This window comes from Doryrhamphus excisus, linkage group LG15, assembly GCF_037039965.1.
Source record: "Doryrhamphus excisus strain RoL-2023G ecotype Guam linkage group LG15, RoL_Dexc_Guam_v1.1, whole genome shotgun sequence".
NCBI classification, from domain to species: domain Eukaryota; kingdom Metazoa; phylum Chordata; class Actinopteri; order Syngnathiformes; family Syngnathidae; genus Doryrhamphus; species Doryrhamphus excisus.
Genome location: NC_136371.1, coordinates 867,095 through 893,017, shown reverse-complemented (window position 1 = coordinate 893,017; position 25,923 = coordinate 867,095). Strand labels below are relative to the sequence as shown.

The 25,923-nt window shown below is 41.5% G+C and overlaps 1 protein-coding gene across 3 annotated transcripts in view; it reads right to left on the bottom strand.

Moving 5' to 3' along the window:
* Positions 1 to 25,923, bottom strand: part of LOC131104027 (metabotropic glutamate receptor 7-like) — a 130,731-nt gene that overhangs the window by 38,581 nt on the left and 66,227 nt on the right. For all 3 annotated transcript variants that reach the window (XM_058050721.2, XM_078796808.1, XM_058050716.2), the window contains one exon: positions 9,867 to 10,083. In XM_058050721.2, the coding sequence (XP_057906704.2) occupies positions 9,867 to 9,978 (112 nt within the window). In that variant the 5' untranslated portion in view covers positions 9,979 to 10,083. The remainder of the gene's footprint in view (positions 1 to 9,866; positions 10,084 to 25,923) is intronic.

Here is a 25,923-nt window from a genome sequence, read left to right as displayed (position 1 = left end):
GCCTGGCAGATCATGTATCTCCAGTCCTGGTTTGGACGGTGGCATTTTTCATCAAGCTCAAGATAACAAAAAGGACAATTGCTGAAGTCTTTCCCCACTTTCTTGTTTCTAAACATTAGCAGCGGGCATGTGGGAAATGATTCTCTAAGTGCCTGAAGACACTTGGGATGACTGCTGTTACCCCCCCACAAGTGGACTAAACCTAAACATAGGGTGCCCGCCAATAGGTTTGGCTCCTGCTTAAGGGCTTGCGGTATCCTGTTAAACGGAAACAAGCTCTGTGCCATTTGAGCAGTGAAGTTAGTGTTGTAGGTCTCGCAGGGATGACGCAAAGCTTAGCTTCTGCAAAGAGATTACAGCCTGAAAGCTTATATTATGACACCCAACGCACTTTACATCTGATTCTGGCACATTAGCAGCACCTTTCCTCCAGACGGCAATCTGTCTGCAGATAGCTATCTCACCCATTCATTCCTTTGCTAAAAAAAAAAAAAGATCATTTTTTCAGAGTTTGGGTCTAATAAAAAAGCATGAACTCCATAATGACAAAACCGTACAGCAGGGGTCGGGAACCTTTTTGGCGAAGAGAGCCATGAAGGCCAGATATTTTAAAATGTGTATCTGTGAGAGCCATATACATTTTTTTTTAAACATTGAATGCAATAAAATGTGTGCATTTTTATGTAAGACCAACAGTTTTAGATATAATGGGCTCTAATTACGTAGACCAGGCACACTACCCCACGCCAATGGGGTGTGGCCAGCACACTTTCGTGAGCAGCGCAGTGTCTAATAATAACTCAAATACTTGTTGCCATTAATACAACTTCTGCTGCTGCATAGTTTTGCACCGTACTCCGTAGACGTATTTCATTCTTTTGGCCATCTTCGTCAGAAGGCTTGGTTCTGCAGCTTTAGCTATTTGACTAAAGGAGGAAAGTTTACATTTACATGTTTTTTTGACATCTCAATGACCGAGGTAGACTACAGCATTACCCAGTAATAATCAAGTTTTGGTGTTTGACCTGGAAAATATCATCAGGAAAGATAGATATGGTTGGCCGTATTGCAGCACAATATAGATGGATGAATTAAAATGCATAAGAAAGTTGTTGATTTTGAATATTATTTTTAACAGTAATTTCTGTGATGGTTTACTTTAAAATGTTAGCAAAAAATATTTTTTTATTGTGGTAAGAAATGCTTGAGAGCCAGATACAGTCATCAAAAGAGCCCTACCTGGCTCCCGAGCCATAGGTTCCCTACCTCTGCCGTACAGTGAGGAGTAATGGTGCTATAACAGCCTTGAACCTAATGTATATGATGGCTCGCATTGGTCAATAATGCAACAGAGAAACCACAGGAAGGACTGATGAGGATTAGAAGGATCGGGATCTGGTCTTCAGAGACTCTTGCTGACCAACTGTTGCAAGACGGTGTCTACTGTAAATTATTGAATGGCTGCGGAACACCTCATCTGTCAGTCACTCAAGTAGTCGGAGAGGCAGGCCTGATGAAAATTCAAGTGGCGTAGTCGCTGTACTTGCTGAATAGCGGGGTTGTGTGTCAGACCGCCTCCACCTGTCACTGCAAGGAGAAAGAAGGAGGAGAGTCCTGGGCCCAGACCGACGGCTGGAGAGGAGTGCTGTCTGTCTTAGCTGAGGAGCGTGATGTGAGAAATGTCATCCTTACTAGCTTTACTCCTTCCTTTGTTTTCTTCTACGTGACACTGTTTTCACACAGAGAGGTGGAAGGAAAACATCAAGCGTGCGACAACTTTTTTTTTTTTAAGTTGCCGTTGCAAAGGGACTTTGACACGTGGCATCTCACTGCCGAGCACTTTGTGTTAAGGTTCTAGTTGCAGTAGTACGTTACGACCTGGCACATGCTTTTTTTGTGTTGTTACAACTTAATGTAAGAATGGGAAGGGAATAAACTAAAGCTTGTTTACTCCGGATCCTGTCAAGTCTAACATCCATTTTCTGCATGGCTTTTCCTCATTACGATGACGTTTTCTCGAAACAAAACAAAACTTTCTCTTTCGGCTTTTCCCTTCAGGAGTCGTCACAGCAAATCAATCATCCTCCATCGCTCACACCACCTACCCTCATGTCCTCCTTCACTACATCCATAAACCTCCTCTCTACGCCTCCTACCTGGCAGCTCTAAACGCAGCATCCTTCTACCAATATATTCACTATCTCTCCTCTGGACATGTCCCAACCATCTCAGTCTGGCCTAAAGGACTTTATCTCCAAGGCCTCTAACATGTAATGTCCTTCTGATGTACTCCTTCCTGATCCTATCCATCCTGGTCACTCCCAATGAGAACCTCGGCATAATACCTCAGTGTCAATAACCCTCGTGAGGATAAGCGGTAGAAAATAAATGAATTAATGAATTTTTGTACCGTCCAATTTTGTAATTTTGTGAATGCTGAAAGACGCATATGTTGTCGGCCATTTTTATCTATTTATTCCTCCTTCTTATTGTTCCGCTTCATTTTTTGTCTGCTGACTACTCCTCCATCTCCAAACCAATTCAAACAAATCCAACATCAAAATGTTCAGCTCGCTCAGGACAGGTGTGTTACCTACTCAGGTGTTTCAAAAATATTCCTGTAGTGTAATTTCATATTTTCTGTGAATGTTTTCCCATTAGAAATGAATGTACAATTTAAATGGCGCCCCACTGCTGGTAAGAAGTCACTTAAAAATGTCACTTTGTCGCGTCAACAATGTTGGCGTGACTTGGGAGATGAAGTACGTGCTTCCCAACCCAAAGGTAACTGGTTCAATTCCAGCTTATGCATTCCTCATTCAATCAGATTATATCAGACAGAAGTCAATGTCCTCTTGGGGAAATGACGAGACAAAAAACTCAGATTTCTTTCTTTCATTATTTCATGATCACAACCATGAAAATGACTTTTGTAAATATTCCCGCATTTACAGTAATTTGATATTACCAATACTCTTACTTTCATTCTATGTTTTAGAGTATTTCCATAGCGTTTCAGTCCAGCTTCGGCTTACGAACATCTTCCATGTTCCATTCAAAATGTTGATTTCCGGAACTTTTCAAAGCATTTCAGTTTTGTGTCTCCTTATTATGAGCAAAATCTAAAAAGGTTTCTGAGCTGGTTATTGTGTGTAGCTGCTCTATAGGAGTCCAAAACGCACTACAAAGGGTCGAAAAATGAGCATAATAGGTCCCGTTTAAGCATAATGTCGACGCTAAGTTAATTGTACTGTGTTGGAACAGTAGGGTGATGTGCAGGGTTTCATTACATTTAATATTCATATGAATTAGTCTGTTTGATGCACATTAAGGCAAATTGACGTTCGGATCTTCAATGTAGAAAAGAATGCATAAACATGCATTAAAATTAGTTTTCACTGAAGACCACTGATTTAGATGAAGGAAATGACAAATCTACAGTTTTCCCGTTTTTATGAGGATATTTTATTAAATTTTATTCCCTTTATGATGGACATATTTTAGTCATAACTTTTAGACTCCAACCAGACCATCTCAAAAACTGAATTAAATGTAATTTTACAGGTTTTTACGTAAAAGGATGTATATAATATACATCCTATAAAATATAAAGAATTTGAGATTTACAATATGAACTATAAGCTATAAGACAGCGAATATCAAGAATAGGTGAACATCCCTCCTTTATTCCCAGATGACCTCCTTGACATGTTTTGCAATCGAGGAAAACATAAAAACAAACCTTAAAAATATCACTTTTTAAAATATGAACCTTTTGTAAACAAACAAAACCCAGCCTCTGCTTTGTATCAAGGCCTTGTCTTCCTGGTGAGGCTGTGACGTAATATCTATGATATCTATGATTATCATATCGGCCATATGTCACTGGAAAGTCGCTCGCTACAGAAACAGTGGAATTATTTTGATCCTTCAAGACTTATGGTAATTATACATTAGCACTCATACACTTATTCCAAAAGAAGTACCAGCCTCAACAAGCCGTGTGAAGACAAGCCCAATGTGTGAAGTGCTTTATTTTTCCCCCTGCGATAAAGTGAGATGCATCTTTGATGCCAATCGTAGGTATTATTCCTTTCTTTTCATAGGCGTGTCACGGTACACTCGGCTCAAGATGAGACGATACATTATATCGGCTTCAGGGGAATGAGACAAAACAATATTTTAACATTACTTTTACAAAAACAACAATGACAAAAGGACTAGACTAATGATTTTTTTTTAATTTAACTGAGTCACAAACTATATATGTATATATACATACAGATACAGATACAGATAATGGTGTACTCGCTCCTCCCTACCCATGATGCTCATTTTCCGGCCCTTCGTATTGAGTTGTAGACTCCTATAGAGCAGCTACACATGAAAGCCGCACAGAAAGCTTTCTATATTTTCCAGAATCTGCACCTATCCCAGCTGTGTTTCCTTGGCTTACCAAAACAGTCTGTTTTAATTTATTCCACCCACAGCCCGCCTCCAGGCATGCCCACTCCATTGTGATTGGTCACAATCCCAATCGCTCTCGAGGATTTCTGGACTACTGCCGAACCCCACTTTCTAATTTTGTCAGTATAGGAGTTGGTAATAAATTAATAAACCAAAAAGACAATCTTGACACAACATCGGTAGTGGAAATGTGGTCGGTAATGTTTTTTTTTTTCCACCATTGTGGTGGAAAAAGCTATTTGCTCTTCCTTGTAATTTGCATGCATGCTCCGTGTATGTACACTGTATAATGTTAATAATGTTACACAGACAACCACTTACTTACAAAAAATAAACACAGTTAGCATAGATTGTTGTTTTTGACTCTTCAACATGAAAAGGCATCAGGCTTCAGCAAAAGTTTTGGCGGACAGACCAGCTTCACCCACGTTCACAAACTCTGATGCTTGCCTCTTTAGTCAAGTTAAAGCCTGCACAAATATTTCCTGGAAGCCATTAGCGTTAGCTCCGTGCTAACACAGTGAAACCTAGACCTTGTAAGCGGGAACGCCCACATAAAGAAGTCAGTGTTAGAAAAAAAAAACTCTGAAACCGAGCGTTCAGAGCCATCCCAAACTTTTTTTTTTCCAAATGCACAAACATCCTTATCATTATCCAGTTTGTTGCCATGGAAACTGTTGGCTACATTTAACTGGACCTTAATCATGTAACTATGATCATCTGGCCCTCCTGGTATCAACGGTGCACATGTACTGGGGTGTCATAACCTCTGCTCCCAATTTGATTAATATACAGAAACATGATGATCATGATGGCTAAAGGCTTGGAAATTCCCTGCTAATCTGTCCGTGGTGCCATAGGTCATGCATTGCATTAACCTGGATCAATTATTCATCCGAAAAATTCCTCTTCCCCTTCGATATGAAAATAAAAAGAATGAAGTTTCACTATTTACTTTGCAAACTAAAATATCCATCAAAATTGAAGGCTCTCAATAGATTGGACCTCCCACTTGCCTACTCAACACCCTGCAAAGCCAAATCTCCGCAGGAGCTTGAATGCTCAAATTATATTTATCACCTTGACACCGAAAGAAGGCTATTTTTTTTTCTCCTCCAGACATCCTGAATAAATTGAAACACATCAAAATGAGCTGACATGCAGATGACACGGATGCTCTTTGCATTCTTCTATTTCCTGCATGCCGTTCCTCTGCCAGTGTGAGGCTTGTCAATGGCACTGGGTCATGCAGAACATATCACGCTCTACTGTACACGGCATTCCGAGGTATCAAACCTCCTCCCTATACCGCTGTGACTGCTTACTAACACTACCCTCCTGGTAAAGATTGGCCACTTCCTACAATCAATTCCACTGCACTGTTTTGTGGGAAGGTTTCCTCAAATGTCCGGACTGGCAGTGAAAAAGACAAAGATCTATATCTGCCAGTTTCACCTGGAGCCAAAGTGGAAGTCCGCATTGGAACAATGCCTCGACCAGGCAGAAGATAGAATAGCAAAAAAAAAAAAAAACAGAAGATCAATACAAGCTGACCATCACTCTAGACTGGGCTGGGGGAAATGGGCGGCCATATTGCATTAGTCGGCAAGATGGTTCTCCTTGAAGTGGTGAAGCGAGAATCCTACTAATGCCTTTGACATTTTCAGCCACAGAAAACATCTCAAGGTCTCATACATCAACTTGCAAAGATGGTGCAATAATAACAATGCCTTCGAGTTAGTCAAGTGTTGTCTGGGAATAGCGTGTGATTATAGTTCACTTCCCATTTGGGGGCGTGCCATAATATTATTATATTATTATTATTTGGGAAACGCTAACAATAATGTCATGAATAGTTGGATTCCGGGCGTAATTTTAACAAAAAAATCCAGTGGACATAAACATACAGTATTATTACACATGCCGATAACTATATATTTATTTCTAGCAAAGGGGAACCGCTTGCTAGTTATTAAAACTAATATTACGAGAAACAGCACAATTCATAGTTTAATATTTATTTCAGCGACCAAAATGTGATCTGCATGCAGTTAAAATAAATAAATGTAAGACTTTGCAGTCATTCTCTAGTTAGCGCTTGCTCTATGTCCCTGCGCTAGCATAGAGCTGACCCCGATCTTTATTCTTGACGTGATGTGAAAAGATGGCGTACATGCAAGGAGGATGAGGAGGAGATCCCGACAATATACCATCAAAGGCTCTCCTATTTGGCGACTACAGAGAGGGATCACAAGCACGGGGGCCTGGATTAGCCTGCTGCTTTGTTTAATGTGACTGTCAGGAACAAAGGTGGTCTACATGGTGCATGGTACACGCGCGTTGTCGGCTCTGATGTGGCGTCCAGTGGGCCCTGTGAGGGGCGTCCATTTGATTGGTTAAAATTACACTCGGCTGGGTTAAACCCTCTGAAGCTTTCTCTCCTCCCTTTTTGTCACTTGCGCCGGTGGGAGGGATGGAGGCGTGGGTGCGCTGCGCCGGACTGTGCTGCTCGTCAAAATTGAAAAGTGCGCTGGTCACACCCCGATGGCGTGGCGTATCTGCCCCGTGACACGCCCAGAGTGTGTAACAGCACATAAATGGTTTTCTTTACTGGACAGCGACAAAATCAATATTTGCTGCTCTGTTTTAACGGCGCCATAAGACACAAATATACGGTACGTCACTCTACTTAGTCCCACTGCTACCTCTTATGTATAACTGATAAATATAAACATTTACTTGGATGTTTACTTGCTTTCCGACTGATTTCACTCAGCTTTGGTGTACAAAACTGTGTGAATGAATCCTGAGATATACACTTGTATAATTAATGTGTTTATTAAAGATAAGATGCCTTGGGATCTTTGAAGGGTTTCTTTAAAGCAAATAATTCCCATTTGGATTTGAAAGAAATATGCTAATGTGACTGGTGCTTAGCAGCAAAGATGAGTCTACCACCACACTATTATTCAATTCTCCCACCATTGCTGTTAAAGACTCTCCATAATAACACTTTGTTTATTGCTCCGTGTAAATGTGTTTGAAAAAAACTCCAGAAGAAATGTGCTGAGAAATCAAACTGGAAGAAGCTGTGTTTATCAGCATCTGGGGTGAAATGAAACTTTGAAAACAAGCCTTAAATCAGGAGAACTTCTCCGACTACACTTTAACTATGTGCAGCTGCCTCTTGCTCCGAGTCAATGTATATTACACAGCCGCAAACAGCTTCTTCAACTTTTAATGAGTGATCACACTGGATGTGAATGCACGCAGCTAAAATATTTATGCATGCTGGACTGCAGATCAGTGCCTGCAGGGTTTCATTACTTCTTTTTCCATTTTTGAGGTTTGTGCACATTAGTGTGCTGCAGGAGTCAGTGATCCCTCCCTGTAGGTTTACCAAATGGATTGGGATGCACAGAGGTGGATGTGAGGAGCAACAGACTACGTGCTCTTGTTGGTGGGCTTGTAAAGCAGGACTTGAATTGATGGACATTCGCGATCATTAAGGGGATGAATATCCATTCTGTTTTTATACACTAGGAATATTTCATTACTAATACCAGCTGTCTTCGGGCCAGAGGCGGGGTACACCCTGGACTGGTGGCCAGCCAATCCCAGGGCACATATAGACAAACAACCATTCACACTCACATTCATACCTATGGACAATTTGGAGTGGCCAATTAACCTAACCTAGTTTGCATGTTCTCCCCATGCATTCCCAGGTTTTCTCCGGGTACTCCGGTTTCCTCCCACATTCCAAAAACATGCTAGGTTAATTGGCTAATTCCGAATTGTCCATAGGTATGAATGTGAGTGTGAATGGTTGTTTGTCTACATGTGCCCTGTGATTGGCTGGCCACCAGCCCAGGGTGTACCCCGCCTCTCGCCTGAAGACAGCTGGGATAGGCTCCAGCACCCCCGCGACCCTCGTGAGAATAAGAAAATGAATGAATAAATGGTATTATGGTTATGGTATTATGGATAAAAAAAAAACAAGGGCTGTAAAAAGATGTAAAATTTTATCAGATTAATCACAGTTTTAAAATTAACTAATCATGATTAATCACTTTTGTGACTCCAAATTGTCCATAGGTATGAATGTGAGTGTGAATGGTTGTTTGTCTATATGTGCCCTGTGATTGGCTGGCCACCAGTCCAGGGTGTACCCCGCCTCCCGCCCGAAGACAGCTGGGATAGGCTCCAGCACCCCCGAATGAATGAATCTGAGTTAGCAGCTTCATACATGGGAACGGAAACCCGAAGTCCAAAAGAATCAGCGCCTCACCAGCCATGAACCTCAAAACGAGCACGTTTTGTCATCGTCTTCATGATTGTACATCATGTAAACATTTTGTAATTACTTTATTTCTGATGCTAAATGCATCTAGCAATTGTTGCTTGTGTTGGCCAATTGCCATTATGTTTATTATTATTACCAATTGACAAAATATGATAACAATGTGTACGGTGACTCTGCGGTTCCTATCACTGGACTCTATGGTTTTGTTTTGAGAAATCTGTATAAATGGAAGATTGCCGTATTCGTAGATACGGCTCATTTGTCCGCTTGCATTTGTTAAGTCATTCCCCGCTTGAAGCCGGTGACCATAGGTGGGAATTTGGAGCTCAGCTTTGTTCTTGGGTGTATTGTGAATTACATCACATTACCTTCAAATGATATCCTTAATTTCCCCCCAGGTCTATTCTTGCAGCTTATTTAGAAAGCAATCAGGGCTTTTGGTTGTATGTGATTCTACGGTGTCTTGGAGAAAGGAGACCCTCGCCAAAAGGGGACGGATTCATTTCTGAAAGGAAATAAATATCTGAAGGCCTGCAGCCTCATACAAGCAACCAAAGTGGTTTGTACTGGCTGAGCACCAAGATGACTGACTATCATTACCATTCTCAGCGCTGAGCACCCTCAGTAGCTGGGATGCACAAAAGGAAAAAAAAAAAAAAAAGGATGAGGATGAGCGGAACAGAAAGGGAACACTGTTACACAAAGCTTATGCCAAATTCTCTCTTCTGGGTTGTCCAAAGAAAACAAATCAGACACGTTCACACAATTCCTAGTGTGCTTATGTGGTTGTAAAATGCTAAAAAGGTTACATTCTTTTTTTCTTTTAAAGCAATGCTCATTATTGTGATATTTTCTCCACAAAGCACTTTTCTTGTCTATCTCCAGCAACACTCTGCGGCTCACGGAGGAGCCGAGGCAGAAGTTGCCAAACATCAATAATTCATTTATCCAAAACAAGGAAAGTTAAGACGGATTGGAAATGCAAAACATATTTTCCACTGGGTGGAAAAGGCCAAACATGTTTTAAATCACACACATTTGTTTAAGCAAAGAAAACACAACATTTACGACAAGGACTCTTGACTTGACGAACCTGCTTCTTTGGAGAGTTGCGTGAAGGCCTCCACTCCTTTTTCTCCATAGCTGCCTTCCGAGGCAACGGTGGAGACGTAGCTCCAACCCAGCGCTCGAATGATGTCCACCATGGCCTGGGCCTGAAAGGAGTCTGGAGGAACCACTCTTGAGAAGAAGTCATAGCGTCGGTCGTCACTCAGCTCGGGTGCGGTGGACGCGTAGCTGATCTGCGGGATCTAGAAGACGAGAAGAAAGGGTCATTTCTAGCTTGTGCCTGAAGATATTTCACCTTGGCGTTTTGACAAATGTGGGCTCAAGCATTCGGCTGCTTCTTGGCAGGCACTTCCTGGAGTCCCCCTTGGTTGCTTGGCAACAGCACTCAGGGTGAAAAAAGTGGGTGGAGCTATACCAGGGCATGCTCTATCACCATGGTTACCATGGTTTTCAGCATGCTCCGTTATGTAATATAATATGATATAATATTGCGCTGTATATTACCATCTGTACAAATGAAAACATTACAGTTTCTATCTATCTTTCTATGGAAGTGTTGCAATATTTTAACACCTCTCTAATAAAGCCCCGGGCTGCATGGTGGTTGAGTGGTTAGCCCGCAGGCCTCACAGCTAGGAGACCCGAGTTCAATTCCACCCTTGACGATCTCTGTGTGGAGTTTGCATGTTCTCCCTGTGCATTCCCGGGTTTTCTCCGGGTACTCCGGTTTCCTCCCACATTCCAAAAACATGCTAGGTTAATTAGCCACTCCAAATTGTCCATCGTTATGAATGTGAGTGTGAATGGTTGTTTGTCTATATGTGCCCTGTGATTGGCTGGCCACCAGTGCAGGGTGTACCCCGCCTCTAGGGTCCAGCACCCCCCGCAACCCTCGTGAGGTTAAGCGGTAGAAAATGAATGAATGAATAAACTAAGCTAGCTAGCTGACATGCTAGCATTCTTGTCTTGGCACACAATCAATTGATGTAAAGATTTTTGAATGATTTTTAACGATACGGGAGAATCTACACTGTATACACTCTCGCCCGGAGACAGCTGGGATAGGCTCCAGCACCCCCACGACCCTCGTGAGGATAAGCGGTAGAAATTGAATGAATAATAAATAATAAAGTCCCCTTGTGGCTCAATACGGTATATTGAATAAAGAGGAATTTCCAAAATAAAAAAAAAAGAAAAATGAGTTGCAGCTCATGTTTGACAGTGTAAGTATGGGCACTGCACGTGTATTAATATAACATTTGAATATAAATTCATTGTGTGCTTTGCAGCTCCCAGTAGAACAGGCAGAGGACGGGCTGACAAACTGGGATGCAAATGAAATTATCAATTAATGTTTTCCTGTTGTAAATATGTGGAATGTTTACTGAGGCGCGTGCGGCTGCGTTGTCACATCCTCCTTACATCACTGGAGCGTTATTGAAGCGACTTGTCTTTGCTGCTTGTTATAAAGACAAGCCTTACAGTCTCCTATACATTCACTAAATACAACATGTCTCCTGAGATCGGTCTTTAACAAGAGATGGGATCACACTACAAAGGGAAGGGACTCACTAGCCACGTTTACATGAGGGGTTTTTCCTTTCCGAATGACTTTTATGAAAACAATGGTATACATGGAAAGGAATATTCCAATCTCTGGTCTACATGCGCCGTTATAATCAAACAGATCAATCAATGGGGCATGCCCAGTAAAACGTAAACATCAACATCACGTCATACCAACTTCCCCGAGTTTTTTTTCACTTGTTGGAATAACTCCGTATTGGATGGACTTGACAACTTTCCGTTTGAGTGGATACATGATATCTTAATCGTTTTTCGGAAAGGAATATTCCACCCCTGTGAATCCGATTATATGTTCATTCGGATTGGCATTCGGATTCGGAACGAGGTGTATCATTCATTCATTCATTTTCTACCGCTTTTTCCACACGAGGGTCGCGGGGGGTGCTGGAGCCTATCCCAGCTGACTTCAGGCGAGAGGCGGGGTACACCCTGGACTGGTGGCCAGCCAATCCCAGGGCACATATAGACAAACAACCATTCACACTCACATTCATACCTATGGACAATTTGGAGTCGCTAATTAACCTAGCATGTTTTTGGAATGTGGGAGGAAACCGGAGTACCCGGAGAAGAACATGCAAACTCCACACAGAGATGGCCGAGGGTGGAATTGAACCCTGGTCTCCTAGCTGTGAGGAATATTTGGGTCAATGTATAAGTGGCTATTGTTACTCAGCTATACTACTAATTGGTCATTCTAGACTGGTACATTTCCTTATTTAAAAAAAAAATGCTAAAGTAGTTCAGATTTTCCAAAAATATAAATTCAGAAATTACAGATTAGTTTCCTTATTACCACAATTATCTACAATAATTGAGCAATTATTCAATAATAGGTAGGGCAAATCTATTAATAAGTAGGATTAGGTCCCCTGTCAAACAAGAACAAGGCTAAACTCCCACAGCATTTCAGTATGTGGAATCAAATTATGAACTTAATTGAGTAAGGATCTCAAACAATGCACCAGGATGAGTCGCTTCAAGAAACAATACAAGCAGTTGATGAACTTGTTCTGTTATGTCTATTTGTACTTATTATTTATTATACTGACTATTATATATGATTATTATTTATAAAATGTGCAATTGTGATCCAGTGCATGGAAGTCACATCACATCACATCACGAGACTTCAGCCCACTGGGAATAGAAAAGCATTAACTCCAAGTTAAGTTTTTGCTTGTGCAGTTGTGATGGCAACCCTAGAACGGATGAATTCATTAGTTCCCATTTAGAAGACTTTGCGTTAAGATGTACAGGATTCCTAACAAGGAATTCAATAGCACTTCCAAGGCCAAGAATAGACTTTTTCTCCTCTCCTCACCTTTTGTGAACGGATGTGTTAACATTGCTGTCCTCCTTAACAACGGCTTTTTAATCATCCTCATTTATCACACTCAACCATCTGATGATACTGCCAACTCAGCAGTCTACATGTAAATAGCCCAAATGATCTCCTTCTGCAAAAGCCGACATCAATCAAACTGTCAGAAATATGCAACAAAACATTTTTTTTCTGAACAGTAGAGAAAACTCTTAATTGTAGCTTTTGTTCTTTTATTGCTTTTTAAACTCTAAACTTGCTGTGCCTTTTGGCTCTATTTTCCAAGGATGTTAGATTTGTATTTGTTGGATTTTTTCCATAGTCATAAATACATAATAAATATTCACAATCATCAAAAATTTCACAAACATAATACAAATGATCATATATTTTATATGTATATCAGTGTAATAATCCAGCTATCCTTTTTCTATGGCGCGATTGGCGCGTAGTGGCTCGCTGTGGCTCGCTGTGGCTCGCTGTGGCTCGCTGTGGCTCGCTGTGGCTCGCTGTGGCTCGCTGTGGCTCGCTGTGGCTCGCTGTGGCTCGCTGTGGCTCGCTGTGGCTCGTGCCAATCACATAATCTTTGGCGTGAACTGGCACCGACTGGTGCCGGCCCAGTGGACTCCCAGCATTAGAAGAAGTCTTCTAATTCAAGTAAATGCATACCATTTTCACTTCATTATTAAGACAAATTGTATTATTTGTATTATTTATTATTTGTATATGAAATGCTATTTATAAGAAAACTAATGTCAGTAACATTTAGTCATCACATTTTCGTATCATTGGACTGTGATGTTAATAGCCAAAATATGACTCCTTTGAATCGAATCGTCAAATCTTCCATGACACCCCTAGATCATGTGCTCCTATTGTGGTACGGTTTTAAGAGTAGACGCTTATCTCATCGTCTCCTGAACGACGATGAACCAAACCGCGACCAATGAGTAGGAGGAAGATGATGTCGGCTTTTCCCCACAGAGACGACGGCTGGCCAAATTTCTGATTAGAAGGATCGGGTTCTGCACTTGTCATGCAATCTGCTATTATTATTTATTATTTTATATTTATATTTAAATATTTTAAAAATAATAAAATATTATAATATTACAATAAAATTAAAATAATAATTATTATATTATTATTATGTAAAATATGCAAATATAACAATAATATTATATATAATTAATATAATAATTAGCATTAATAACCATAATAATAATATATAACCATAATAGTTCTAATAATAATTATAATAATCATAATATAATATAATATTATAATAATCTAACAATAATAATAATAATAATTATTATTATTATTATTATTATTATGTGCTTGTGTCCCTTTTTTCAGGAGCACTTTGTAAACAACAGACCATGTCAAAAAATGAAACTGATAAAACCATCAAAAGGTTGGCTCAGGCCATGATGCCAGGTTGTATGTTGAGTTTAAATGAAATACTTTGGAAAGATTGGCCGTATTCAAACACTTGGCGGGCCGGATGTGGCCCCCGGGCCGTAGTTTGCCCACCCCTGGTATGGAACCTACTTTAGTGTTTTGACTGATTAGAGAAGCCAAGAAAAGGCTTGGCCTTTTGGTTTGCTGCAGCTCGAAGAAAGGTGCTTGTGTGGTGCATTTGAGCGTTTAATAAATAACAAAAGAAAAAAAAAAAACAAATCAACCTTGAGCAAAAAATATGTCGACCCCATGTTTTCACATTTACAGGAGGCGATATTGAATCCTGATGGATATTTTGTCACATGCTGGCACTTACTGACAATTTTTCAATCAAGGCTGTCAGTAAAGGCATCCATCCATCTCTCTTACGTCCACTTCTAGTGATGGCTAAATATGGAGGTGGACGCACAAACAGCCATTTATTAGAAGGTCCGGGATCAAATGTTCACCTCCCAGCAGACAGCTGGATTCCGAAACATCAATTTCTCTCGAACGAAGAGCAGTAACTCATCACGCGGTCTAATCAAAGCACCGTAGGAAAAACATCCATTTGTGTTACAGTCATCATAAGAAGTCGGACACTGGGGGGGGGGATGGAAAAACGGGAATGAGGACACAACAGCGAGCTGATGGGATCACTTCAACTTGCAAAGTGTGAGTTATAGCTTTGACCCACAATGCAAAGCGGGTCAGGCGCACAAAGCGGACAAATCGAGAAGCAGATGAATCTCAAGCTTAAGATTACTCAATGTCTTTCACGTTACACCCCCATCAACCCCCTCCAAAATAAAAAATAAACCAATGTCGCATGACTGTGTATCGGCTGCTAACGGATTGATCCACGGTGGGGTGCAATGTAGCAACACAAGTGTTTTGCATTTGAATGAGTAAATAAGACCCATCTATTTGGGTCTGAGATGGCTTAGCTGAAACTGCATCAACAGCTTTTCCTGCAGGGACGCACGTAAGACGCTGATGTCCTTTCACTTTGTTCTCGGAATGTACCCCCATTGATAGCATTTCTCCTCCCCTGGGGACCCCCACCCCACATGACTGACATTCATGTTATTAGTGCGTGCTTTCCAATCACTGCTTTGACCTGAGGGTAATAAAAATGGCAAACATTGACTGCGGAAGAGCTGATACGTGAGAATGAAAACTCTCCAGTAACACAATGAAACGCCATGTGATTACAATCTAACACACCTTTGTACGTTTCTCTGACTGCTAATGTGCTATAGTTACCATTGCTAATCATTTTCTGTCAAATGGGATTTAGATTGATTTTTCGTGATTGTGGTTTCTCATTCCAATCATTATCACTTTGGATTATTAGCCAGAAATGCAAACCACTTGTTCAAATAAATTGGTTGTGATTTGAAAGGGTTTAACTCGAGGGAGAGAAGCGCACAAATTATGGAGTTATTATGTACAACTTTTTGAATGACTTGAAAAAAAGCTCATGTTTTGCATCTATCTATCTAACTTACTTACATAGACCTACTTACTAACTAAATACAGCCAACAACTCCAAGGCAGGCTGGATTGCAATGTGTGACTATTATGACCTATTATGCTCATTTTCCACACTTTGTATTACATTTTGGACTCCTATAGAGCAGCCACACACAATAACCTTCACAGAAAGCTTTCTAGATCATCCGGATTCTGCACCTGTTTCCATGCACTTCCTGCTTCCAACCCAAAAGGTCTGTAAAATTTACTCCAACATCACCCCTCCTCTAGGTACGCCCACTCCGCTGTGATTGGTCACTGTCCCAAGAGTTCCAGAGGACTTCCGGATGTAGGTCGGCCTTCTGCAGCCCACAAAAGGAAATCCGGATCGCACTGATCTAAGTAAAACTCGGTGCTGGAAAAAAACGTGTGCAGAACCATCCAAAGGTTCTTTTAGGGCTCACTTCCAAATGCGCAAACCTCATTATCTGAAACGATGAATACAACATTCTAACTACAGGTATTGGTCAGAAAAGTGGAAAAAGCATAATAGGTCCCCTTTAATGTGTGCTTCCAATAATGCCACTAATAATGCCGCCATATTAATGTATTATCATTCATAGTAGCCACGTTGAAGTTTTCCCCAAACATTGTCATTCAGTTTTCACATCAACTATGGTGATATTTTACTACTATGCAGTGTATCGTACATTATAAAAGCTACAAATCATACCCCTCATGTCCGATTTGACTTGTTATCTGCAGACAGACAACTAGACAACCAAGTCCTTGTTATTCTGTTCTCTGAAATCACTACTGATAACCAGGGGTGGTGTTCTTATTTTTTAGAGGGTGAAGAAAAATTGTAATTCGGATAGGAGGGATACCACCTTCAAGGTCGGAGATGGTAGCCGTTCATTCAGTGATTTCATACGGTGACATATGTTTAAGACTTAGGAGGCATCCGCACACTTAAAGGGCTGACAGGGGAAAGGTACCAGTTATTCAAATGTAACTGTTAAACACATAACATAGTCAAAATGCAGTTTTCAGAGCTGCGGGGGTTTGTGTATTCAAAGCTTGCAAACATTCCATGATACCCATGTTAATGAAAAATATATGGTAATGGTAATGGTAATGGTAATGGTAATGGTAATGGTTTAATTTCATTTGAACATGCATCAGATTACAATTGAATGCATCCCAAAATCAGTTCCCAGTTCCACATGTCCAAAAGGAGTAGGAAGAAGCAAAGTTTATTAAATCCTACCCCCCCATCTGGTACTTTTACAATCACTAACTGTTACATTTGTTCACTTCCTGCTTTCCATAATACAGTTTGGGTTTTTTTGTTTTTTTTTAATAATGCACCTTGTACCAAAGTACAAGGTGACATGACCATACAATGACATAATGGCTACCATGGTAATGGTAATGTGGTAATGGTAATATTAATAAAAATAGTTAATTCAAATGTAACATATTGTATTTTCTCCTAAATAGTATGTGGTGAAAAACGTTTAAATGACAGTATTTCATCTTGAGAGAAGAGCCGCCTCATTTAGCTTATAAAACTGTCTATGTCAGCAAAAAAAAAAACCCAAAACTGCTTAGAAACAACGTCTATGGACCAAAGCAAAGGCAGCATCCTACAGTACATGACTGCCAACAAGGTGAAAGGGTGACCACAGGGCGCACCCTGCACCACTACACTTTCCATGACCCAATCACAGTCAGCTGATTGGATGCCACGAAAGAGAGATGAACAATTCCCTGTTTCTGTAGCACAATTATCCACAGCTGATGCCTGGCACCTGTCATCATCTGTATGGATCCCCCGTTTGCATCACTGAGGGTAATCGCCTGCCTTGCTAGTCAATGTATCTGCCGTGACAGGATCGATGGAAGGAAAACACAAAGGTCTCTTATAGGGGACACTGTTTTATCGATTTACCAGCACAACGTGCTGCAGCCGCCCTGCATGAAAATACGTCAGTAAAGCGGGAAACGAAAAAGAGAAGATGAAGGTGGGATGGGAGTTTTGATAATATGCTTGGTGACATTAAATGGGAATTTCAACATGTCTGTTTGCAGACAGATGACTAAGCGAGGTTTTGTAAAGGTTACACATCGCAGTGAGTATGAATGCTGAGTGAAGTTCATTAGTCTGCCTTGGCCTTTCTCTTGGGTTTTCACATACGCCAGCAAGCACCGGGGGCCGCTTTAAAAGAACGTGACACACAATTAATACTTGAGCGAAAGGGGAACTGCACTTTTTGGGGGAATTTTGCCCATCATTCACATTCCTTATGTTATGTCATTGTATGATCATATCACCTCGTACTTCGGAACATAAAAAAAAATTTAGAAAAAAAAACTTAAACAATATTAGGAAAGCAGGAAGTGAACAAATGTAACGAAAGGGGAACTGCACTTTTTGGGGGAATTCTGCCGATCATTCACAATCCTTATATTATGTCATTGTATGATCATATCACCTTGTACTTCGGTACGTAAAAAAAAACAAAAAACAAAAAAATACTTAAACTATATTAGGAAAGCAGGAAGTGAACAAATGTAACGAAAGGGGAACTGCACTTTTTGGGGGAATTTTGCCCATCATTCACATTCCTTATGTTATGTCATTGTATGATCATATCACCTCGTACTTCGGTACTAAAAATTTTAAAATATAAAAAAACCGTAAACTATATTAGGAAAGCAGGAAGTGAACAATTGTAACGAAAGGGGAACTGCACTTTTTGGGGGAATTTTGCCTATCATTCACAATCCTTATATTATGTCATTGTATGATCATATCACCTTGTACTTCGGGACGTAAAAAAAAACGAAAAAACAAAAAAATAAAACGTAAACTATATTAGGAAAGCACGAAGTGGACAATTGTAACGAAAGGGGAACTGCACTTTTTGGGGGAATTTTGCCCAACATTCACAATCCTTATATTATGTCATTGTATGATCATATCACCTTGTACTTCGGTAAAAACAAAACTTAAACTATGTTAGGAAAGCAGGAAGTGAACAAATGTAACAGTTAGTGATTGTAAAAGTACCAGATGGAGGGGTAGGATTTAATAAGCTTTGCTTCTTCCTACTCCTTTTGGACATGTGGAACTGGGAACTGATTATGGGATGCACTCAATTGTAATCTGATGCATGTTCAAATGAAATAAAACCATTACCATTACCATTACCATTACCATTACCATTACCATTACCATTACCATTACCATTACCATTACCATTACCATTACATGAAACATGAACAGATATTTTTCCCCTTTTCTGTGCATTACAACACAAGTAAAGTAGTTAATATGAGCTAGCAAACAAAGTTGCATCGTTTGATATACATGCTGTGATCATGCTTAACACGTAAACTGATGATAACGTGTAATAGTTGCAGGAATTAGCTGAGGATTGTGAATGATGGGCAAAATTCCCCTTAATGTCTCTGCTCTGCTAATGTGCTAATGTGGTTGTGATGAGTGCAGAGCCAACAAACACACTTGGAGATGAAGCTGGCTGCTGCTCCTTTCCCTCAAACGCCTCACGTGAAACCCCCCAAAACTCAAATGGTATTTGAAGACAAATTGGCAGGATATGGGACGACATGAGGTCTCATCGGAGGGGCTGGCGGGCGTCGAGAGAGCAGCACCCATCTATGGTTGTCGTTTGAGAGCCGGAAAGTGTGTAGCTACGACAAGAGAGGCGGTCTCCGTAGAAAACGGCGAGCTATGCCACAAAAAACAAAGGCGATCTTTCAACGGGTGTCCTTCCCAACTGAAGCCAACACTAAGACAACGCCGCGTCAGAAAGTAGGCACGGAAAACACCCTTGATCAGCATGGGTCTGCTGTAAAACAGAGCTCCAAAAGAACCGTCGGGGGCGGAACCGTGATGTTTCCCATGAGCGCTTCTACTTGGAGCGGATCCATACTGCAGCCAGCAGAGGAGGAATCTTTTTGCCTCTATTTGCTGCATGATTAGACTCTGAGTGAATCTTGTCGCTAGTCGGCTCCTCTTGGTTTTCTTTTTCATTGCAATCTCCACGGCAGTGTTGGAAATCTGACAGAACGCCATGTTAGTCTGTGCACAGATCGTCCTTATGACACCAGCACAATGCCATGTAGGTAGGATCTTACCGATGATGCCAAAGCGCCATATTGTGAAGGTATTTAATAAGTATTCCCATCTCATTCATAATGTCATGAATTGCATGTTTATGTCAGAAGATTTATTTGTAGCAATGTTGGAAAGAAGCGATAAGAATAAATACTTTACTGGGTGATAAATAAGCCTTAACCTAAATAAGGTTAATGAGCAGTTAGCACGTCTTTACTTGTAAATCACAGCAGAGCAAGTTGAGGGCGTTTGGATTGAGTGAGCAGTTATTTGTCAGATGGTCAGAGGTAATGGCGGCGTCCATACATGCAACCTCGGGCCGGGCTTTGATAATCTCTTTTCACCAGAGCACGCCGCTGCCAACACATCGGAGGAGCTGAGGGAAGGAGGGAGGGTGTTGGAAGCTGACAGCTCGCCCCCCCCCTTCTCCATCACTCTCGCCCCCTCTTTTCCTGCCCATCTGTGTCTCTTACTCAAACTTACCTTTTGCTGCATTTCATCACCGTGCCCTCACACAACCGATGACTTTCAGCTCCGGCTTCGCCCGAGTCTCTGGCCATTTTCACAGCACAGAGAAAAAAGATGATTCTGCTCTTCTGTTTAAAGGCTAAGGTTTCCCAATGCATGTTCTGGAAAATGACATTGTTATTGATATTACGGAAACAATTATCCTTGCTGCTAAGGGCCTGATTCACTGAAGCTGTGCGTGGATAAAAACATGTGCAAACTTGATAGCACACGTAAAGCTAATCTAATAACGAGAGTTGTGTCTGTCAAACAAGCAAAATACCACTAATCCATTCTGGGTCTTTACTGTTGTGTATATGCAAATTATATGCAGATTAGGGCTGCAACGATTATTTTAATCATTCCAGTACCTGAACTTCAAAAAAAAATTGGATAATTTGGAGGAAAGCTGCAGGTGGTTAGCGCACATGCCTCACAGCTAGGAGACCCGAGTTCAATTCCACCCTCGGCTATCTCTGTGTGGAGTTTGCATGTTCTCCCCGTGCATGCGTGGGTTTTCTCCGGGTACTCCGGTTTCCTCCCACATTCCAAAAACATGCTAGGTTAATTAGCGACTCCAAATTGTCCATAGGTATGAATGTGAGTGTGAATGGTTGTTTGTCTATATGTGCCCTGGGATTGTCTGGCCACCAGTCCAGGGTGTACCCCGCCTCTCGCCTGAAGACAGCTGGGATAGGCTCCAGCACCATCGCACGTAAAGGGGAGTGTGACAAAAAACACTTTGTAAAAGTAATTTATTAAAATGACAAGTAAACCAGGCTGCACGGTGGTCTAGTGGTAAGTGTGCAGGCCTCACAGCTAGGAGATCTAAGTTCAATTCCAACCTCGGTCATCTGTGTGTGGAGTTTGCATGTTCTCCCCGTGCATGCGTGGGTTTTCTCCGGGTACTCCGGTTTCCTCCCACATTCCAAAAACATGCTAGGTTAATTAGCCACTCCAAATTGTCCATAGGTATGAATGTGAGTGTGAATGGTTGTTTGTCTATATGTGCCCTGGGATTGGCTGGCCAGGGTGTACCCTGCCTGAAGACAGCTGGGATAGGCTCCATCCCAGCACATATTTATCCCATTGTTTTCACTATAATCCACATATACAAGTGACAACCCAGGAATTAACAAACTCTACATTTAATATTAATCTAGTCATTTTTGTCCATCACTGAGAAACAATATGAATTGTGTCAAACCCAATCTTACATGCATCACTATCTAAACCCACATCACCATTTGCCCGGCGTGCACAGCACATTTTAGCTCCACGTTGTTTCACCCAGGGTCATAACAATGTGAACATAGATCATAACAAGGTCATAACAATGTGAACATAGATCATAACAAGGTCATAACAATGTGAACATAGATCATAACAAGGTCCCAACAATGTGAACATAGATCATAACAAGGTCATAACAATGTGAACATAGACTGTATTGGACAGAATGTTGCTGTTGAAACACAAAGGAGAAATCCTCCCAAATTACCATTACAGTCCAACTGGAGACCAGTCTAATTTTCCTCTTCCACCTCCCTGGGCTCGCCCCGCCATCAGTTTACATGCAGACACACCCGCACAGATGATCAGCATGCACTTCCTGCCCAGCGTGGTCTTTGGGCTTCCAGTGGAGACAATCTGGCCTCAGTGGTTTGGTCTCATAGCAGCCAACTTTCTGCTGCCCATGAACTGGTTTCTTTTAGCCCGTTTTCCATTCCCGTCTTGCCGTCTCATTTCATCAATCTCTCATGACATCTCATCTGGAGCGTGATTGTGCATTTGGATGGAAACTGTTATCACTGTCTGTTATCACACTACTTCCCATTCGGCTATTAATGGTAAGTACAGCATTAGTGGTATGTTAGATGCTTATTTACATAAGCAGCAGATGTGAATCAGCATTGGGATGTATTTGGAGTCGGCCCCGCCAGCTGCCATTTGTGTTCACCTCAAGAATGTAAATGCTTTCCGCTTCACAGTCTCCAGCTACTAAATGTTCTGCTGTAACCAGGTACTTGCTTTGTGTGTTTGTCGCTCGGTGCCAGGAAATTGGTGCACGATTAATTCGGCATAAACAAGTCACATAGCTTTTTGAAGACTTTTTTTTCTCCTTTAAATTGCTGCTATTTTACTGAAAGCATAGTTTCATTGAAAGAGGAGTAGGACAGCAAAGGACAAAAATGCGTGATTGCCATGCCACAATGTTTATTATATTTACCATCTATAACAGAATCCAGACGCTATTGTTTTCATTATGGTAAATAGCAATCTTGGAAACACATTGTTGCTGTGATGGGAAGCATTACAGAGGCAGTGATGAGAACCTTGAGTGGTATTTGTGGAAGGGCTTTATCACAGAAGCCGGGTCCCATTCACACAAGATGCTGGGACAAAGCCACACAGGCAGGTAGCGGAGATAGAAATGACCCTCAAAGGCTTAAAATGGCAATGTTGTTTTCACTTGGATAAGAGTTTTGGATCAATGTGGGCTTTTATTTACAAAGTAATGTTGTTTGACACCTCGGCTCACATGTCAAACTCAAGGCCCGTGAGCCAGATCAGGCCTGCGGCTCTATTTTATGTGGCTCACAAGAACCTGAAAGTAATGAATATCACAGCAAATAGCCGAGGGATGCGCTGTGCAAAGTGTGAGGTGGTCGTCCGCATGCGGTCAAGGCAGCTCTCGCTTTGATTTGCAGTGTCTGCAGTAAAGTGCTGCAAGAATTTGGGGGGAATGTGATTATATGGTAAACGTGTCGGAAGAAAAGCTGCAATCCTGCACGATGTCATCACATGCGACACCGCACAAGACATCCGCAAATTTCATAAGACTTTCATCTCTTGGGACTTGAGCTCAGTAAGCAGCTGAATTCATTCATTCATTTTCTACCGCTTATCCTCACGAGGGTCGCGGGGGTGCTGGAGCCTATCCCAGCTGTCTTCCACCCTGGACTGGTGGCCAGCCAATCCCAGGGCACATATAGACAAACAACCATTCACACTCACATTCATACCTATGGACAATTTGGAGTCGCTAATTAACCTAGCATGTTTTTGGAATGTGGGAGGAAACCGGAGTACCCGGAAAAAAACCCACGCATGCACGGGGAGAACATGCAAACTCCACACAGAGATGGCCGAGGGTGGAATCGAACCCTGGTCTCCTAGCTGTGAGGTCTGCGCGCTAACCACTCGACCGCCGTGCCCAGCTGAATTCATAACTTTGATATTTATTTAGATGTTTCTTTTCTTGTTCCCCATTTTTTTTCTGCTGCACGGTGAACAAGTGGTTAGCGCGCAGACCTCACAGCAAGGAGACCTGAGTTCAATCCCACCCTCGGCCATCTCTGTGTGGAGTTTGCATGTTCTCCCCGTGCATGCGTGGGTTTTCTCCGGGTACTCCGGTTTCCTCCCACATTCCACAAACATGGTTAAAAAACAAAAAAAATATCGCCTTGTTGACAGTATCACAATATATCGTATTGTTCGATCGTATCGCCAGATTGTTGCCAATACACACGCCTAGTTCTCAGTGCTAAATCCCATCAATTATTATCATAATTATATATTCCAAGGAAGTCCAGTCCAGCCCAAGGCAGGTGTGGATGGAGATGCCTTGGGCTAGACTGATGAAAAGGTGGCATTTCCACCAACTACCAGCAAACATTCATACACATTTATACACCGGTGGGGGCGGCAAGTGCTAAGTAAGGTGAAGTGTCTTGCCCAAGGACACAACAGCATTGACTGTATTGAAGGAAGCTGGGCGGGAACCAGCAATCTGGTTTCCGGATGACCTGCTCAAAAGCTCATGAGCAACTGCCATGTTTGTCCCCAATTTGGAGTCTCAATCTCTGCTTTTAAGCCTGAATTGTAGCAAAAATCGCCTTCAGATGAAGACGATGCTTGTTGTTTGCAGGTGCTTTTTTTGTCAATAATCACACGAAACCCCCACCTTTTGGAGTTGCCTACACTGGCGAGGTCGCCTCCGTGTTCCGTGACAAAAGGTTCAGCTTTCATAATCCTTTATCTAACACAGCCTTCCAGTGTCTCCATCTTTCTGCCCACTTGCCTTTTTCCCCTGTCGGTTCCCTCACATTCCGTCTCTCCCGCTCATTCCGCGCCGCTCCCCTGGGCGGCTCCGGTGCTTTGTGTCGGGCCGAGCTCCTGCGTGGCTGCCCTGTCAGTGTGTATTTTAGGACGGCCAGCGTGTTTCTCCATGAAGCAAAGTATGACTCACAAATCAGATATTTGACCAGGAGAGCCACGGAGTAGAGTAGAGCTGACGCGTGGGAGGAAAGTGTGGATTGCTCACAAAGGGAGCATGACCGACCTCCATCTTCCCATCTGGTAAACAGACTGCTACGTATTTCAACTGTACTGGTATTTGAAAGAAATAATAGCTTTTTCAACACCAAATTGCTCCGGGACGGTCATTGGAGAACAGTTTGTACTAAGAAGTGTCTGGCAGAAAAAAAACACTCCAAAAACGAAACTGACTTCAGGTTTTTGCATTGGAGGTGGCCATGATAGCCAAGCTTTTATTTTGTCACTCAGGAGAGTGATTATAGCGATGCGGCGTCTCTCCTGGTGATTTCCGAAGCCGCTTTTTCCACACAAAGCGAGTCCCCGCAGAGAACAACGCTGCTTGGCAAAAGAGCCTTGAACATCCTGGCTCTCCAGGTATGACAAAAGCTCAAACCACGGCAGGAAGAAAACGCAGCCTGGAGGTTTATGACTAAGTGTTACCAAATGTTTTCCTTTAGATCCGCAAGAATCTCACATTACAAATGGCTGTATTGATTTTTTTTTTCTTCCTGCAAAGTGCACTAGACTTCTCTGCAGCGTTTTTAGTAGTCTGCCGGATGACTTTATTTTGGTTCCGTGTGAAATATGACATGTCAAAAAGGTCCATGCGGCTCTGCATGGCGAGGTGTTAGAGGAAAAGAAAGATCTTTAACCCTTAGATGCATAAGTGGGTCAAAAATGACCCGGTCAGGTTGTTTTCTTGAAATATCTTCGTAATGAAAAATTGTTATCATTTCATATTCCAGGTATTCCTCAAAAATCATATTTTTGATATCATGTCATTCACATTTTTAACTTACCTTTTATACATTTAAAAAAAATTTTGGTTTTTTGTTCCTACCCCAACCTTCCATAAGTGGGTCAAAAATGACCCGGTCAGGTTGTTTTATTGAAATATCTTCATAAATAAAAATTTTTATCATTTCATATTCCAGGTATTCCTCAAAAATCATGTTTTTGATATCATGCCGTTCACATTTTTAACTTATCTTTTATACATTTTAAGAATTTTTTGTTTTTGTGTTGCTACCCCAACCTTCCATAAGTGGGTAAAAATGACCCGGTCAGGTTGTTTTATTGAAATATCTCCATAATGAATTTTTTTATCATTTCATATTCCAGGTATTCCTCAAAAAACATGTTTTTCATATCATGCCGTTCACATTTTTAACTTATCTTTTATACATTTTAAGAAATTTTTGTTTTTGTGTTGCTACCCCAACCTTCCATAAGTGTGTCAAAAATGACCCGGTCAGGTTGTTTTCATGAAATATCTTT